Source organism: Acomys russatus, chromosome 5 (genome assembly GCF_903995435.1).
Source record: "Acomys russatus chromosome 5, mAcoRus1.1, whole genome shotgun sequence".
NCBI classification, from domain to species: Eukaryota; Metazoa; Chordata; class Mammalia; order Rodentia; family Muridae; genus Acomys; species Acomys russatus.
The window spans coordinates 27,171,852-27,186,971 of record NC_067141.1 but is presented as its reverse complement, the minus strand read 5'-3'; the positions used below and the strand labels follow the sequence as shown (position 1 = coordinate 27,186,971).

The following is a 15,120-nucleotide window of genomic DNA, read 5'->3' as shown; positions in this document are numbered from 1 at the left end:
GCTGGGAATTGAACTCATGACCTTTGGAAGAGCAGTCAGTGCTCTTTAATCTCTGAGCCATCTCTCCAGCCCCCAAATTCTACTTTTTTTGTTTGTTTGTTTTCCGAGACAAGGTTTCTCTGTGTAGCCTTGGCTGACCTGGACTCGCTTTGTAGACCAGGCTGGCCTGGAACTCACAGCGATCTGCCTACCACTGTCTCCCAAGTGCTGGGATTAAAGGCTTGTGCCACCACACCCGGCGCCCAAATTTTACTTTTAAAAGATGCTAACTTAGAGGTTTTGGAAGAAAAATTTTTAAAATTGATTTCAGGTCTAGCTCTGAATCTTTTGAAACTATATGTAAAGCTTGAGATGGCAGTACTTGGGGAGTTCAGTCTTTTTGACCTACAGAGATTTCCACACTGGACAGCAGGACCTACCTCAGTGAACTAGTTAATGTTGATGAGCAATGCTAGGCAAAGGGTAGATCAAGGAGCAGATAGTATCAGTGGCTGGAGAATACTTATTTATTTATTTATTGTTTGTTTGTTTGTTTGAGATAGGATTTGATTTAAAAACTTCATACTGAGATTTTTTTTTTTTTCTTTCTTTCTTCAAGATAGGATTTCTCTGTGTAACAGCTCTGGTTGTGCTGGAACTCCCTCTGTAGTCCAGGCTGGCCTCGAACTTACGTAGATCTGCCTACCTCTGCCTCACAAGTGTTGGGATTAAAGGCATGCGCCACCACTGCCCGGCTGATACTGAGAATTCTTTAGTAAGACTTGTCTCAGGTTTACTGAATTTGAATCCTGGATTCTGCCTCTTTTTGTCAACCAGCATGGTGGGTTTTTGTTTTTTGTTTTTAATTTGAGACAGGGTATTACTGTGTAGCACTGGCTGACCTATAGATCAGCCTGACCTCATACTCAGCTGTTTGCCTGTCTCTGTCTCATGAATGTTGTAATGAAAGGTGTGCACCTCTATACTCAACTTTCTTTTCTTTTTCTTTTTTTAGACAGGGTTTTTACGTGTAAGGTTGGTCTCCCAACTCGATATGTAGCTGAAGACGACCTTGAAATCATATCTGTCTTCGTATCCCAAGTGCTAGGATCACTGACAATACCACCATGCCCAGTTTATGTGGTGCTTGAGATTTGAATGACTGTAGGGACTCATGCTGGGAAGCACTCTACCAACAGAGACTTAGTTCCTCATAACAATGGTCATGGTTCTAAGTGTTGCTTAAAAATGATCTTTAAATCAACACACTCAGAAAAAAGTATAAAGAGGTGATAATTTTAGTACCAGGAGCATTTTGCTATTGCTTTTGTATTTCCAAGATGGAGTTTCTTTGTGCAGCTCTGGCTATCCTGGAACTCACTCTGTAGGCCGAGATATGCCTGCCTCTGCCTTCCAAGTGATGGGATTAAAGGTGTGCACTACCACTGCCTGCCTGAAAGTCATTTCTATATGTTCATCAAAACTAAAATGCATTATTCCTCTTGTAATTATTATTTCATGTTAGTGTTGAAAGAATAAACAAATGACAAAGGATGGTATCATAGTCAGGTATTAAATTTAATCTCTTGCCTACCAAGATGACTCACTGGTTAAGAGTGCTTTCTTCTCTTGCAAAGGGGCCTGGGTTTGGTTCTCAGAAGTCACTTGGTGGCAGCTCACAGCAAACTTTGACTCTAGTTCTAGAACATCCAACACTGTCTGCAGGCCCTGTACATGGTGCACATAAATTCACTCAGGCAGCCAGGAGTGGTGGCACACACCTTTAGTCCCAGCAATTGGAGGCAGAGGCAGGTGGATCGCTGTGAGTTTGAGGCTAGCCTGGTGTACAAAAGTGAGTCCAGGATAGCCAGGACAGTTATACAAAGAAACCCTGTCTCGAAAAACAAAAACAAAGCCAGTCTGGTTTTAAAAGGGAGTCCAAGACAGCCATGGCTACACAGAGAAACCTTGTCTTGGAAAAACCAAAAAAATTTAGGCTCACACGTAAAAAGATACTGGGATTTTGGGACATTGTGATGACCTGGTGAAGCACAAAGTAATTGGGATATACGTATAAATACAGCACATACAAGGCACATTAAAATCTGAATTTTTGCTATGAGTGGTGCATAGCTGTGACTTGAGCTATTAGATCATACCAATTTTGGTGGCCTCCCCAATATTTGTGTCCTAGGATCACATTACAAGGAGAAATGTCTGAATGTAAGGGGATTGAAATGGCGTAGCTGGCATACTTAGCTGGGGTTATCCTTTTGGCTCCTTATGACTATCTTTGAAGGATATTGGCTTATAATTTGAAACTTTGTCAAACTTGTAATTCATTTCTAGACCAGGGGCCAGTTATTTATTACAAATGTAAATTACTAGACAAATGTATTGTCTCATTCCTATATTCCTAGCACTAGAAAGGCTGAGGCAGGAGGATCATGAATTTGAGGTCAGAGGAGGCGTCTTAAGAGTTTTTGTGCTGTTGCTGGGGAACCAGCCCAGGCCCTTGCTAGGCAGACATTCTGTTACTGAGCTGCCTTCCTAACCATGACCGACAAAATGGCTTAAAAATTTTCAGGACAGTGAGGGGTGTCAGCCAATAAAAATGCTTCTGTGGTTCTGTAGGTGGGTTGATGGGAAAGGTAGAGGATTTGAAGTAGGTGTTTTTTGTTTTGTTTTTTTTTTTTTTAAGGGAAAACACCAAGTTCCTACACCTGTGAGTAACCTGTGTTTGGGTAGATAGACATCAGTATGAAGATATGAGCTATAGTTACTCCCTTTACCTAAGGCTTCATTTTATTGCATTTGTCAAAGTTACAGTATAAAGCCACCTCTGACTTTGATTATCAGCTTTTTGTTTTGATAGAGATTAGAATATTCTAGGCAATAAGAGTTTTTTCCCCCTCAGTAATGGCATTTTTTATTGTTGTTTTTGTTTTTAGAGACAGAGTTTCTCTGTGTAGCCTTGGCTGTCTTGGCCTCACATTATAGACCAGGCTGGTCTCGAATTCAAAGCGATCTGCCTGTGCTAAGATTAAAGGCGTGCACCACCACCGCCCAACAGTAATGGGATTTTAAACTAAGGACCTCATCTCTCCATCCAGTATACTGTGTCCTAAGTTTTTAACCTGATACTGAAAATTCAGTCATTCAGGGTTATCAAAATGTTTCTTTTTAAAAGATTTATTTCCTTACACACATACATATACATATAAATACATATATATGTATATATATTATATGTGGTCTGTGTGTGTGTACACCTGCATACCAGAAGAAGAGGGCACCAGATTCCAATATAGATGGTTGTGAGCCACCATGAGGGTGCTCAGAGAACTCAGGTCCTTCGGAAGAGCTGCCATTGCTCTTAACCACTGAGCCATCTCTCCAGCCCCCATACATTGGTTTCTTAGTCAACAAGTATTTGAGTGTCTTTCATGTTACCGAGTAGTTAACATATTGGAGCTATATAATATAGAAAATCAAAAAGATACAATTTTAAGTGGAAGTAATTAAAGTTACAAGTCAGGGTTTATGCCTTTAAGATGGAGTGGCCAGTAAAAAATCTGAAGAAAGAATATTCCACTCTGAATAGGTAGGGACAATAAAACCAGTCTATGTGGAGGGCAGATAGTGACTGAGAAGACTGAGAATGTAGCAAGAACCTGGTTGGGTAGATAGCCCATGAAGATACACACACACACACACACACACACACACAGTTTTTCTTTCAGACTGTGTAGGCTTGCCTAACTTGGGATTTGCTATATAGACTGGTCATGGCAATTTAACTCAAGTGCTGGTACTGTGCCTCAACTGTGAAAGATTTAAAAGCAAAGGAGATTATTTTGACTTGGGGGTTGGTCATAGGGTAAGGTCTGGTGGTCTTGATATCTGCACAGTAGTATGAATTGTTACCAGTCTCTTTCCTTTTGGCACTGAAGGGATTCTAGTTTATTGGAGTGAGTTGATCTTGTATACTATTGCAGGTCTGTCCCCCACCCCCCCCCCCCAGGAGTTTTGGCATAAGAAAACTTAGAAGATTGAATTGAGAGAAAAGAATTTATATACCATATGCATTTCTGTGCTCGTTGAGTTTTGGTAATGCATGTTAGACTCCCTCAGAAAGGGCCTGTGTAGAGTTTTGTTGTATTACTGTCCTTAGGTGGTCTTTACCAAGTCTCAGGTGCACCAGTATAAAATGAACCGTGGCCATATTTAATGTCCTATTTTGATTTTTTTAAGAGACCTGCTTCCCATACTTAAATTATTGACTGGTGTTCTGCTAGTGGGTTAGGCTTTTTTTTTTTTTTTTTTTTTTCTGTCTTGTTTTTTTATTTGGCTTTTTCCTTTTACGGCAGTTCTGGGTGGTAGTATGCTCTATTCACTCCTGGTCTTCCTGTTCTCATGAAGTTTCCCTGCTTCCTGCCTGTTAATGTTTAAGTTCTCCATTCAGCACCTTTCCCTTTTATCTCCATCTTCAAAAGCTGCTTTGCAAAATATCATGACTAAAGTTGCTTCTCAATGAGTATGTGATTAAGTGAAGCAGCCAGTGGGTGAGAAAAATGTGAGAGGGAGCTGGACCCCGTGAAGACTGTTCGTATGTACTTGTTTACAGCTCATTGTGACACAGCCTTTTCTTCCAAGGTCAGTTTTAGGGAGTTTAAACTTGAAGCTCTGACTAAATGGTGCCCAATAAAACCAAACAAAACCAAACTTTGGCTGTTCCCGTTTGTTTTTTGTTTTTGTTTGTTTGTTTTTTTCTCTTGGTGGGGTGAGGTTGGGGGGGGGGTCGAATTTCAATTCCATGTTTACACATTTTGGGAGGTGGGAGGCTATTTCGTAGAGAGATCTTTAACCCCGGCGCCTCCAAGGTCTTTGGCCAGCCCATTGTCTGGGCCATTATACCCTAATTGAAACTGGATCCACTGACTATTTTAAAGTTTTTCAGTTACCTACAGATACTTTTAATTTCAGGGTAGCTTTGGGACTCAAAAGGGCCAAATTGGAAATTGCCCAATTTGATATTAAGTAGGGGCGAGAGCTTGGCTGTTTATTGCGGAAGGTCTGTGTAATCTGGGTGGATGCAGCAGCATCCATGCTGCGGGTTTGGTGGCATTCAGTTAGAGGATGATGCGAAATCATGGAGTAGAGACTGAGTGCTGTCAGGGTATGCACGTGGAAGTGGCGAAATGAGAAAGCTTAAAAGTCGGAGCCACGAAGCTACGGACCACAACACTGAGTTTTGCTCATTCTGCCTAGTGGCGGGCGGCACTTCGAAGAAGTCCACGTTTGTAGCTCCTCCCTCACATGGACCTCTTGCCCAATCAGTGGCTTCGGTTTCACTAGGCTGAGTGCTCATTGGCTTTCTTATAAAAGCTCCGGTTACTGACGTTTCCACCTCTTCCTGGCCTCTCAGGTAATTGGCGTCCGGGGTAACCAATCAGGAAGAGGATCTCCGAGAACGCCAGCCTTTTACTTTACCGAACGGCCAATCCGGTGGTAGGTTCATCCCCCTTTCTACCCAGAGTCACTGCTGTGGCCGCCGCCATTTTAGCGTTTTGTCAGAACGGTCCGCGCTGCAAGGAGGAGGACCTGCAGATTTCCATGCGGTGAGAGACTCCACTTTCATTGTGTCCTTTGTTCTGTTAAAACTTAACTGACTCCCTTGGGCATCAGGGTTGTCCTAGTGGGGTTGCGGCCTGCACACTCGTCTCTGAGAGCCGACCTCGGTCCTCGACTAGTGCGGTAAGCCTAAAGCAGCCCTCCCCCAAGCCTCCAGCCCCCAAACTCCGCAATACCTACCTACTTTTGTCCACCTTGTCCTCTAGTTTGCTCACTTTCCTACTTTGGAGTTTATACCTAGATAACTCTTAGATTTAGACAGGAGAATTTCTCCTGTCCCGGGGCATTGTTGCCTCGTTAACCAACCTGTAGCCCCCATCGTTGACCAGGCAGCCGTTCTTTCTGTAGGAGCTGGTGATGACGTGCTCCCCAGCAGTATTTCCCATACTCAGACACTTTGTGTATTTCCCATACTTATCTGTTCGAGCCCAGCGTTCACTGCTCCAAAGGAAACTCCTAAACGTAGCTACTGCAAGACTCACTTTTCCGGAAATGGTTGCTAAGCGAGGAAAAGCTAATTTGAGATAATTAGCAAGTCTAGTAGTTATAGAGGTCTGTTTTCTAATGGTCTTTACAGTGGGCAGAAATGCTCGGTCGCTGTAGCTTTTTATTTGTGCTCAAAACTTCTAGCAATATTTCCTTTTGTCCGAGGCAGGGGATATAGCTGAGTGGCAGAGCACTTGCCTATAATGTTCTGTGCTGTAGGTACAACAAAATCCCCTTTGTCAAAGAACTGCCCTGTTACACACGTTTATAGAAGTTCTTGTGGGGAGTAAACCAGGCTCTTGCTGACCTTCCCATTGGTTCCTGTTTAGAATTTGTGAACTTGATTTTAAGAGGCTGCTTTGGGACTGGAGTGAAAGGAGTGGCCCATCTTTATTTATGGCAGTGATTTAAAAAAAAAAAAAAAGTTGCTATGGACTTAAGGTCTATCCTTAAAATGTTACCTCTTTACTTGTAGGCTGTGTGGAGATGGTGAAGCTGTTCATCGGAAATCTGCCCCGGGAGGCCACAGAGCAGGAGATCCGCTCACTCTTCGAGCAGTACGGGAAGGTGCTGGAATGTGACATCATTAAGAACTATGGCTTTGTGCACATAGAGGACAAGACGGCCGCTGAGGATGCCATACGCAACCTGCACCACTACAAGCTGCACGGAGTGAACATCAATGTGGAAGCCAGCAAGAATAAGAGCAAAGCTTCAACCAAGTTACATGTGGGCAACATCAGTCCCACTTGTACCAACCAAGAGCTTCGGGCCAAGTTTGAGGAGTATGGCCCAGTCATCGAATGTGACATCGTGAAAGATTATGCCTTTGTACACATGGAGCGGGCAGAGGATGCAGTGGAGGCCATCAGGGGCCTTGACAACACAGAATTTCAAGGTGAACCACTCTCTTTTGGTAGAGAGCTCAACACAAGGCTATTGGGAAGATTTTGGATGAGTAAAGGAAGGGTTTTGGATAGAAAGCTTATTGCTGGTGAAGGATGGGTGATACATTTCTTCAACAAGATATTTTAAGTTTATTCATTTCCGTGCCCCCCCCCCCCCCCCCCCCTCCCGCTCAAGTGTGATGCAGCGTGCATGTGGAGGTCAGAGGACAACTTTGGGGAGTTTGTTTTCTACCATGTAGGGATGGAACACAGGTAGCCAGGCCTAGTAAGTCAGGGGACAGGGCTTCTTTACTCCCCGAATCAAGTCTGACTGATTCCCAGCCTCTTTTTTTGTGAAGCTTTCAGAAACCATGTAGGAAATGGGGGGAGGGCAGGGCACTTAGTCTTCATTCCAGCCTGTTTATAAACTCTTTCTTTGAAGACTTGTCACCCCTGCCCTGCCTCCCCGCCCCCCCCATTTCCGCCCCTGCCCCCTCCCACCCCCTGTTCTTGCCCCTGCCTCCCCGCCCCCTGTTCCCGCCCCTGCCTCCCCGCCCCTCGTTCCCACCCCTGCCTCCCCGTTCCCGCCCCTGCCTCCCATAAAGCCCTTTGCAAAGCGCTTCACCCTGAGTTTATTGGCTCTGCACATTGTAGTCATTGTGTGGCACTTGACAGAGGAAGATCTGGAGAAAACAGCACTTTGGGGACGGAATTCCACGTTAAGCCTACCCTCTTGTCCCAGTTCTTTTCAGTAAAGATAATGAATTTTTGAAAGGTTGTGGCTCTATTTAATTATGCTTTACATCTGTGCCAAGGAGTTATATTTGAAAACATCTAGAAGACTGATTTTAAGGATCTATGGAGGAGGCGTTGGAATTTGGAGCAATAGCGGCATGTTTTCCAGTCTGCTTCATGTGTATGTAGGGATAGATTGATTTAGACATCTTGGGATAATTCGGCTGTTACCATGAAGCACTGGTTAGCTGAATTGTTTTTATGCCTAGAGGGCAGCTTGTGTGTTGATGTGGATTATTGATCGACTTGGAAGGTATTTTGCTTTTTTTTTAAGATCAAAACTTTGTCAAAACCCTGTCTTGAGAGAAAAATAACAAAAGCAAAAAAAAAAGTCGAGTGACATTTAAAACACTGTTGAAAAGCCGGGCGGTGGTGCTGAATGCCTTTATTTAATCCCAGCACTTGGGAGGCAGAGGCAGGTGGATCGAGGCCAGCCTGGTCTACAGAGCTAGTTCTAGTACAGCCAAAGCTACAGAAAGAAACCTGTCTTGAGAAAACAAAACAAAAAGACTGAATTACCAGCTGAACTTCTTATCCTTTTAGTGTCCAAGAGTCAGAAACAGTTTTTCCCCCCCTAAGATGCTGATGAACTTCCAGATTGCAGCCTAGTCCCGTAACTCAGCTATAGTTCTTTAAAGAAAAAAAGAAAAAGAAAAAGAAAGGGAAATACACACACACAAAGATTTTGAAATGTTTATGTGTGTGTGTATGTGACTTGCAGAGGTCAGAAGAGGATGTCAGATCCCCTGGAACTCAGGTCAGGTGGTTGTGAACCATGTAATGATACAGGTGCTAGGAACTGAAGGCAGGTCCTTTGGAAGAGCAGGAAGTGCTCTTAACTGCTGAGCCAAACCACCAGACCCAAAATTGTATTTCTTCTTCTTCTTGTTTTTTTTTTAAATTTCTTTTTTAACATGTGTATTCCTTTCTTGAGTGTGTAATGTTTATATGCACACCATGTGTGCAGATCCCCCTAGAACTATATTTCAGACCTGGGTCTGGGTATATCAACACAAAGTAGAGGCTAGTTCTGTTCTTCAGTACTACTTTTGCAAAGTAGCGCTTTACTGCCATCTTTGTTCATTTTCCTTAAATTGAACCTTTCTGAGAGTTTGATGATCTCTCCCCATGTGACAAGTACCCTGTGTCATGGGCATTGCTGTGCATTATTAAAAATGTCACAGGTCTCTCAGGTCTAGTTTTCTTTCCTCTTTTAATTGGCAGACTGAGAATTTATTTTGTCAACAACTTAATTGGAAGCAAAGACTGCTTTTGTGGAGGGTTGTGATACCTAATTTTTGGAGACTTTTTAGCACTTTAATCACAAAAGAGGTGGTGTCTGCTCATGGCCCTTACCTGTGTAAGGGGAGGACTGTAGTCTATTTGAGGGCAAGTATTCTTGTAACTGGGTATCTGACACTGATTTTACTCTTATTTCCCGTAATACCACATTTTAGAAAATGGTATTAGAGACAGAGCCCAGGGCATTCCACATGCTAGTAAGTGTTCTGCTATTGACAGCAACTGAAGGCCATCTCTTGATCCCCTCCTTTATTCATATTATTAGCCAGGTTGGCCTTAAACTCCTGGGCTCAAGCCATTTTCCTGCCTCCAGCCTCCCCTAAACCAACAAACAGCATTACTGTTTCATTTTTTAATACTTGATCAAAGCTCTGTGTTGAATAGTGATACTTTCCTGACTGGCCTTTTTCTCTTTCAGTTGATTACAATTGGGTATATTTTCTTTTTTGTTTGCCTACTTGAAGACAATTGGTTTTAGAAGATTTAAAAAATTTAGTTCCTCTTAGGACACCAGAATCAACAAATTATTCAGGGCATTTATCAATGACTTCCATGTCTTAAATGTATCTGTTGGCTTCTTGGTTGCATTTGTTTTCTCTAAATTGTTATGTGCTAAAGTAGTCTCCTGGGCAGATGCTAGAGTAGTTGCTATGGCCTGTACATAGCTAATTGCCAGGGTAGTTGCTATGGCCTGTACATAGCTAATAGCCTGTCTTTGTTCTTCCGATGGTCTGCAGGCTAGAATTATTGAAGTTTATGGGGTTTGTATTTTGCCCCTCCATTCCCCTTTTTAATTTTCTAGAATCTAATTTTGATTTTGCACGTGATACTATTTACCTCTTTGCTGCTAGAGAACCCATCCTTCTAATCACCTTTTATATATATATATATGTATGTATGTATGTATGTTTTTTTTTAAATGAGTGCCTGCCTGTATGGACCACATGTATGCCTGGCACCTGTAGAGGCCCGAGAGGGTGTCGGATCCTCTGGAAACTAGAGTTACAGGTGATTGTGATATGCCATGTGAATGTTGGGATTAGAACCTAGGTTCTCTGGAAGAGCAGCCAGTGGGTGACCTTACCTACTGTACCATCCTTTGAGCTCCCTTCTCTGCTCACCTATCTTTAACAGGTGTTGAGTGAATTGTCATTACAGTGAAGATTTTGCTGGATTTAGATCCCTTTTGAATTTGTTTACCAGTAAATTTGTTGATAAAATTAGTAGAATTTTCTTAGGTGAAAGATTGGGAATTTAGTTTTAACTTTTACTCTAAAAGTTAGTGTCTTTCTTTTATTGTGGCTTTTGGAACTATTTTTCATTTTCAGAATACCAATTGTGATTTTCAGAAGAAAGGTTGTGTTTGGAGCATGTTCTTAGATTTCCACATTCTTCCTTGATTTTTGAGACAGGCTGTATGTAATACAGATTGGGCTCAAGCTAAACCATCCTCTAGCCTCAGCCTTCAGAGTATTAGAACAAGGCATGTGCCACCATGCCCAGTTTTTTTCATCCTCTCTCTTAAAGAGGAAAGCACTTTAAATCTACTCCGAGCAGTTTATATCACTAACATTGTTGATTATTCTTTGTACGTTTCTCATCCTTTTTTTAAAAAAATTTACTTCCTATGTGTATATGTGTTAACAACCTGCTCAGCTTTCTTTTGACCCTTTGACTGGACAGTCAGATTGTGGAGAAGCCCTATTAGGATGATTATCAGAAGAGAAGGGACAATTTGAAGAGAGGACTTTGTTCTACCTTGTCTTGTGTACTTCCCTAATTTGTGATTATTCTAAAGGTCTAGCTTAAAACTTGCCTGCCAGGCTTATCTTTGAAACAAATCCTTATCATTCATAAGTGATGTAACTTTAGAATCTCTTTAATTTGGGGTATCTGTATAAAATTGGGTAAACTTTTTTCTACTTAATAGAATCAGTCTTGATTTAGAAGATGAGAACGGCAGAGTTTCTGAGTACTCTTTAGAGTTTCTTTTGTGTTGGTCTACTGGGATAGGTATTTGTCCAGTTATTTGGCAGTGGATGAAATCTCTCCCTTGTTTTGTGCGAGAGTAGAATTCTTAATCAGTAGCCTGGTGGTAGTTCCTATATTATTTCTTCATCTGCTTGACTTTGCTTGAAATCAGGTCATTTAACCAAAATCTGTATGTTGGGCTTCCCCCTCCCATAAAGAGTTTGTCATACATGAAGAATTTTTAGGTAAAGCCATTGTTGTAACCAGCGGCTGGGGTAAGGGCTTGGGCATTACTTTGTGATAGCAACCCTTCTTGCGTCTGTTTCTTCAAGGCAAACGAATGCACGTGCAGTTGTCCACCAGCCGGCTTAGGACCGCGCCCGGGATGGGAGACCAGAGCGGCTGCTATCGGTGCGGGAAAGAGGGGCACTGGTCCAAAGAGTGTCCAATAGATCGTTCGGGCCGCGTGGCAGACTTGACCGAGCAATATAATGAGCAATATGGAGCAGTGCGCACACCTTACACCATGAGTTATGGGGATTCATTGTATTACAACAACGCGTACGGAGCGCTCGATGCCTACTACAAGCGCTGCCGTGCTGCCCGGTCCTATGAGGCAGTGGCAGCTGCAGCTGCCTCTGCATATAATAACTATGCAGAGCAGACTTTGTCCCAGATGCCACAAGTCCAGAACACAGCCATGGCCAGTCACCTCACCTCCACCTCTCTCGATCCCTACAATAGACATCTGTTGCCACCTTCAGGAGCTGCTGCAGCAGCAGCTGCTGCTGCTGCTGCTGCTGCTGCTGCTTGTACTGCAGCTTCTACTTCATATTACGGGCGGGATCGGAGCCCCCTGCGTCGCGCTACAGGCCCAGTCCCCACTGTTGGAGAGGGCTACGGTTACGGGCATGACAGTGAGTTGTCCCAAGCTTCAGCAGCTGCTCGGAATTCCTTGTACGACATGGCCCGGTATGAGCGGGAGCAGTATGCGGATCGGGCGCGGTACTCAGCCTTTTAAAGTTTGAGGTGAGAGAGTGTGTGTGGGGTGTCCCCTGTTGGTTTTGCCACCCCTCCTGTGGCCTAAAGGAATCCATTTTAGGCTGCTTTGCTTGCTTGCTTCTGCAGGGCTAGGGTGAGGTTAGTTTCATGGTTCAGTTTACAGACAAGTCCTTAATGCTGAAGTTTGAAGTAAAATTCTTTGTTCTTGGACCTATTTTTTCAGAGCTTCAGATCGTGGGGTCATTCTCATTGTGTTTGTGTCTGGAGCAACAGACAGTGATGTACTGGTGAATCTTGGGTCCAACTTGCATGCAGTAATTTGATCTGGGATCCTGACATTCAGACCTTGTGCACCACTTCTCAGGGTCTGTTCAATTTTTTAGCTGTGCAGCACTAGTTTTTTAAGTTTGCAGTGATGCATTATGCTATAAAAGGGTAGGTCTGACCGCTAATGATAGGTTGTAACTAGTTAACTGATTATTGTTCAAGTCCTATGAAGACCTACAAAATGGCATATCTTAATCTTGAAGAATATTTCTCACCTTCTTAAAGGTGCCTCACTCTTAGGCATTTAAAGAACTTACTGATAAATTGAGGCAGAAAATAGAAAACAGAGTAAGGAAGTCTGGCATAAACTTCAACGTCTAACTTAGCTGCTCAGTCCAGCTTCAATGTCCTTAAGAGTCCACTTTGGATAGCTTTTATTCTATTGTGTTGTAGCCTCTTATTCAGATTTAAAAATTTTGACCCTGGGTTTGGCATCTTCCATTTAAGATAATAAGGCAATGTAAGTCTGCATGCATGCCTGTGTTTATTCTTCAGTAATGTCAGCATCTAGGCTTAGGAACTTTAACATGATCACGTCACTCCATCTTCCCATTAGTTAAGGACATTACTTAACAATTTTACCTGAGCCCATTTGACCATTACAGGGCCTAACTTTGCAGCCTAAGCTGGCTTGAACCTGTGCCAGTCTGCTTCAGCCCCGAGTGCTGAGATTATAGGTGTTTACCACTGCAGTGGTCCTTCGGCTTTGAACATACTCTCTTTTGATGCTTCTTTTCAGCTTTGGGCTCTAGGTTTTTTGGGATTGCTGTTGTGCTTGGGGCACTTTTTAGTTTGAGGAGCCCTACTGTGTGACCCTGACATTGCCATAGATCCTTATTGTTGTAGTACAGATACTTTGTCATCTTTCATATTAAGGCAGAAAGTATGTGTCTTGCCCAGGTCCACTGGCTAGGAAATGACTGATTGGGCTCATTGACTAGATTGTACTGGAAAAGGAACTTGCCTTGATGTAGCTCATACATTCTCCAGTGCCTTCTTTTAAAGGTTGATGAATAAGTCTTCAAGCTTGTTCAATTGATGCAACTTTTTTCTAGTTCTTGAACGACATACTCTGTTCTTGTCAGTCACTCTTAGATTGAAACATACTACTGACTTTTTACCTTCTCTTGGGAATGCTAATAATATTAACATAGAAAATAATAGAATGTCTCTGTCTACTATCATGGAAGGTGTACTGTTTTAATGTATACGAGAAAAGGCCTTTGTTGGGGACTGTTTAGCCTTCCCAATGATTCTCTGACCTTCAAGCTGTTCTCATTTTTAGAAATTATGTTGATGCTAGGGAAGGGCACAAGTAAGTATCAAGGTATGGCTTTGTAAGATGTTCTCTGAAGCTGTAAGTGGGAAAGCCCTTTTGAGCTTTGCTGTAAAGCCCCTGTACTGTGCTCTCTTTCAGGTGGGATGTGTGTGGGCTGAAATTCCGAGCTGCGGTTGTGCATGAGAATACACCCTTCGTGGTACCCCATCTCCGGGACGTTCTCGGCTCTGTGCGTTCAGTCCCTCAGGAACCATGGACCTTAATTTACCTTGTTAAGTTCTTCTCTTTCCTGTTCTCTCTCCTCCTCAGTTTCCTGTTCTCCTGTTTATTCTTCTTAGCTTCCCATTCGTGTTCTGTTCTCCCAGCATGCCTCCTGTGCAGAAACTGGTGGGGGCTGTGCTGTCTCTTCTCTGCCTCCTGACTGCAGTGGGTTTTGGATTTGGGGATGACCTTGATGGAATCACTGCTCCCAGTTTTCTTTTTTGGCCCAAAGACTAGACCTAGAAATTTGGATCACTTTCCAGTGAAATAAATGGTTTTTCAAATTAGGGTATGTCTGCTGTGAGAAAGTTCTTGTTTGGCTTGTTTCTGGGTTCTTTTGTTTATTTGTATCTTGAACAGAAGGTGGGGGAGTGTTTAAAGTTTAAGCTGCTTAGCTTTGCCTGAGTAATACTGCAGAGGCTTTTAAATTTTGTTTTTTGAAATAGTGGACAGGACTTAAGGTACTAAATAGAGGTTACACAGAAGAACTCATGTGGCCATGGCATCCTTGTCTCAGTGAAGACATCTACGGGTCTACTTTTGTTATAAAGCGAACTACTGGTCTAGAGCTGTAGATCTTTACCTGCTGGAGAAATAACCGTTGTTTATACTTGGAACTGCTGTTAACACTCAGTAAACATATCTCCCTTGACTTATTTCCAGGAAAGAGGTGAAGGTTTGAAGAAGAAGAGGTAGCTTTCTTCTTTGGGGAAAATGAAGGTATGGTTCCCACCAGAGTACATTTTGCTACTCTGTAGACCAGTACTACGTTGTGATGCATCTCACCGTCTGTATAGTTCTTCCAAAGTCAGGAGACTACATGAGTAGTTCCACAAGCATCTCATAGCTTGTACTTAATGCCTTTAGATGAGAGATATAAAGGGCCCAGCAGGTCCTTTATAAGCCCTTGATAAACTTACTGAGCCCTCTCAACAGTGAGAACAAGTATTTGAATGCAGTGAGGAGCCACCTACTCAGTATCTTGTTTTTATTAAAACAGTTTGTTTCCCATGTTTTAACATATATAGGGCCATGTCTCAGAATCATTTATTCAGTCAGTACTACTGGATATTTACTGTTAAGACAGGTATCCTTTTAGTAAAGTGGTCACAAATGCTAAAGAGAAAAGGAAATAAAGGTGATAAAGGAGCCGCTTTTGACTTGGGTGACTTCACATTTTTCTACTGACCTTCTGTT

At 42.7% G+C, this 15,120-nt stretch overlaps 1 protein-coding gene across 4 annotated transcripts in view; it reads left to right on the top strand.

Annotated features, from left to right (window-relative positions):
• Rbm14 (RNA binding motif protein 14) overlaps window positions 1-14,394 on the top strand; it is a 28,275-nt gene extending 13,881 nt beyond the window's left edge. For 2 of the 4 annotated variants that reach the window (XM_051145850.1, XM_051145847.1), the window contains one exon: window positions 5,408-5,600. In XM_051145850.1, the coding sequence (XP_051001807.1) occupies window positions 5,408-5,427 (20 nt within the window). In that variant the 3' untranslated portion in view covers window positions 5,428-5,600. Of the gene's footprint in view, window positions 1-5,407; window positions 5,601-6,574; window positions 6,998-11,386; window positions 12,084-13,800 lie in introns of those variants that run through there. The other 2 variants (XM_051145848.1, XM_051145849.1) reach the window with 2 other exon arrangements.
• Window positions 14,395-15,120: the final 726 nt, after the last annotated feature.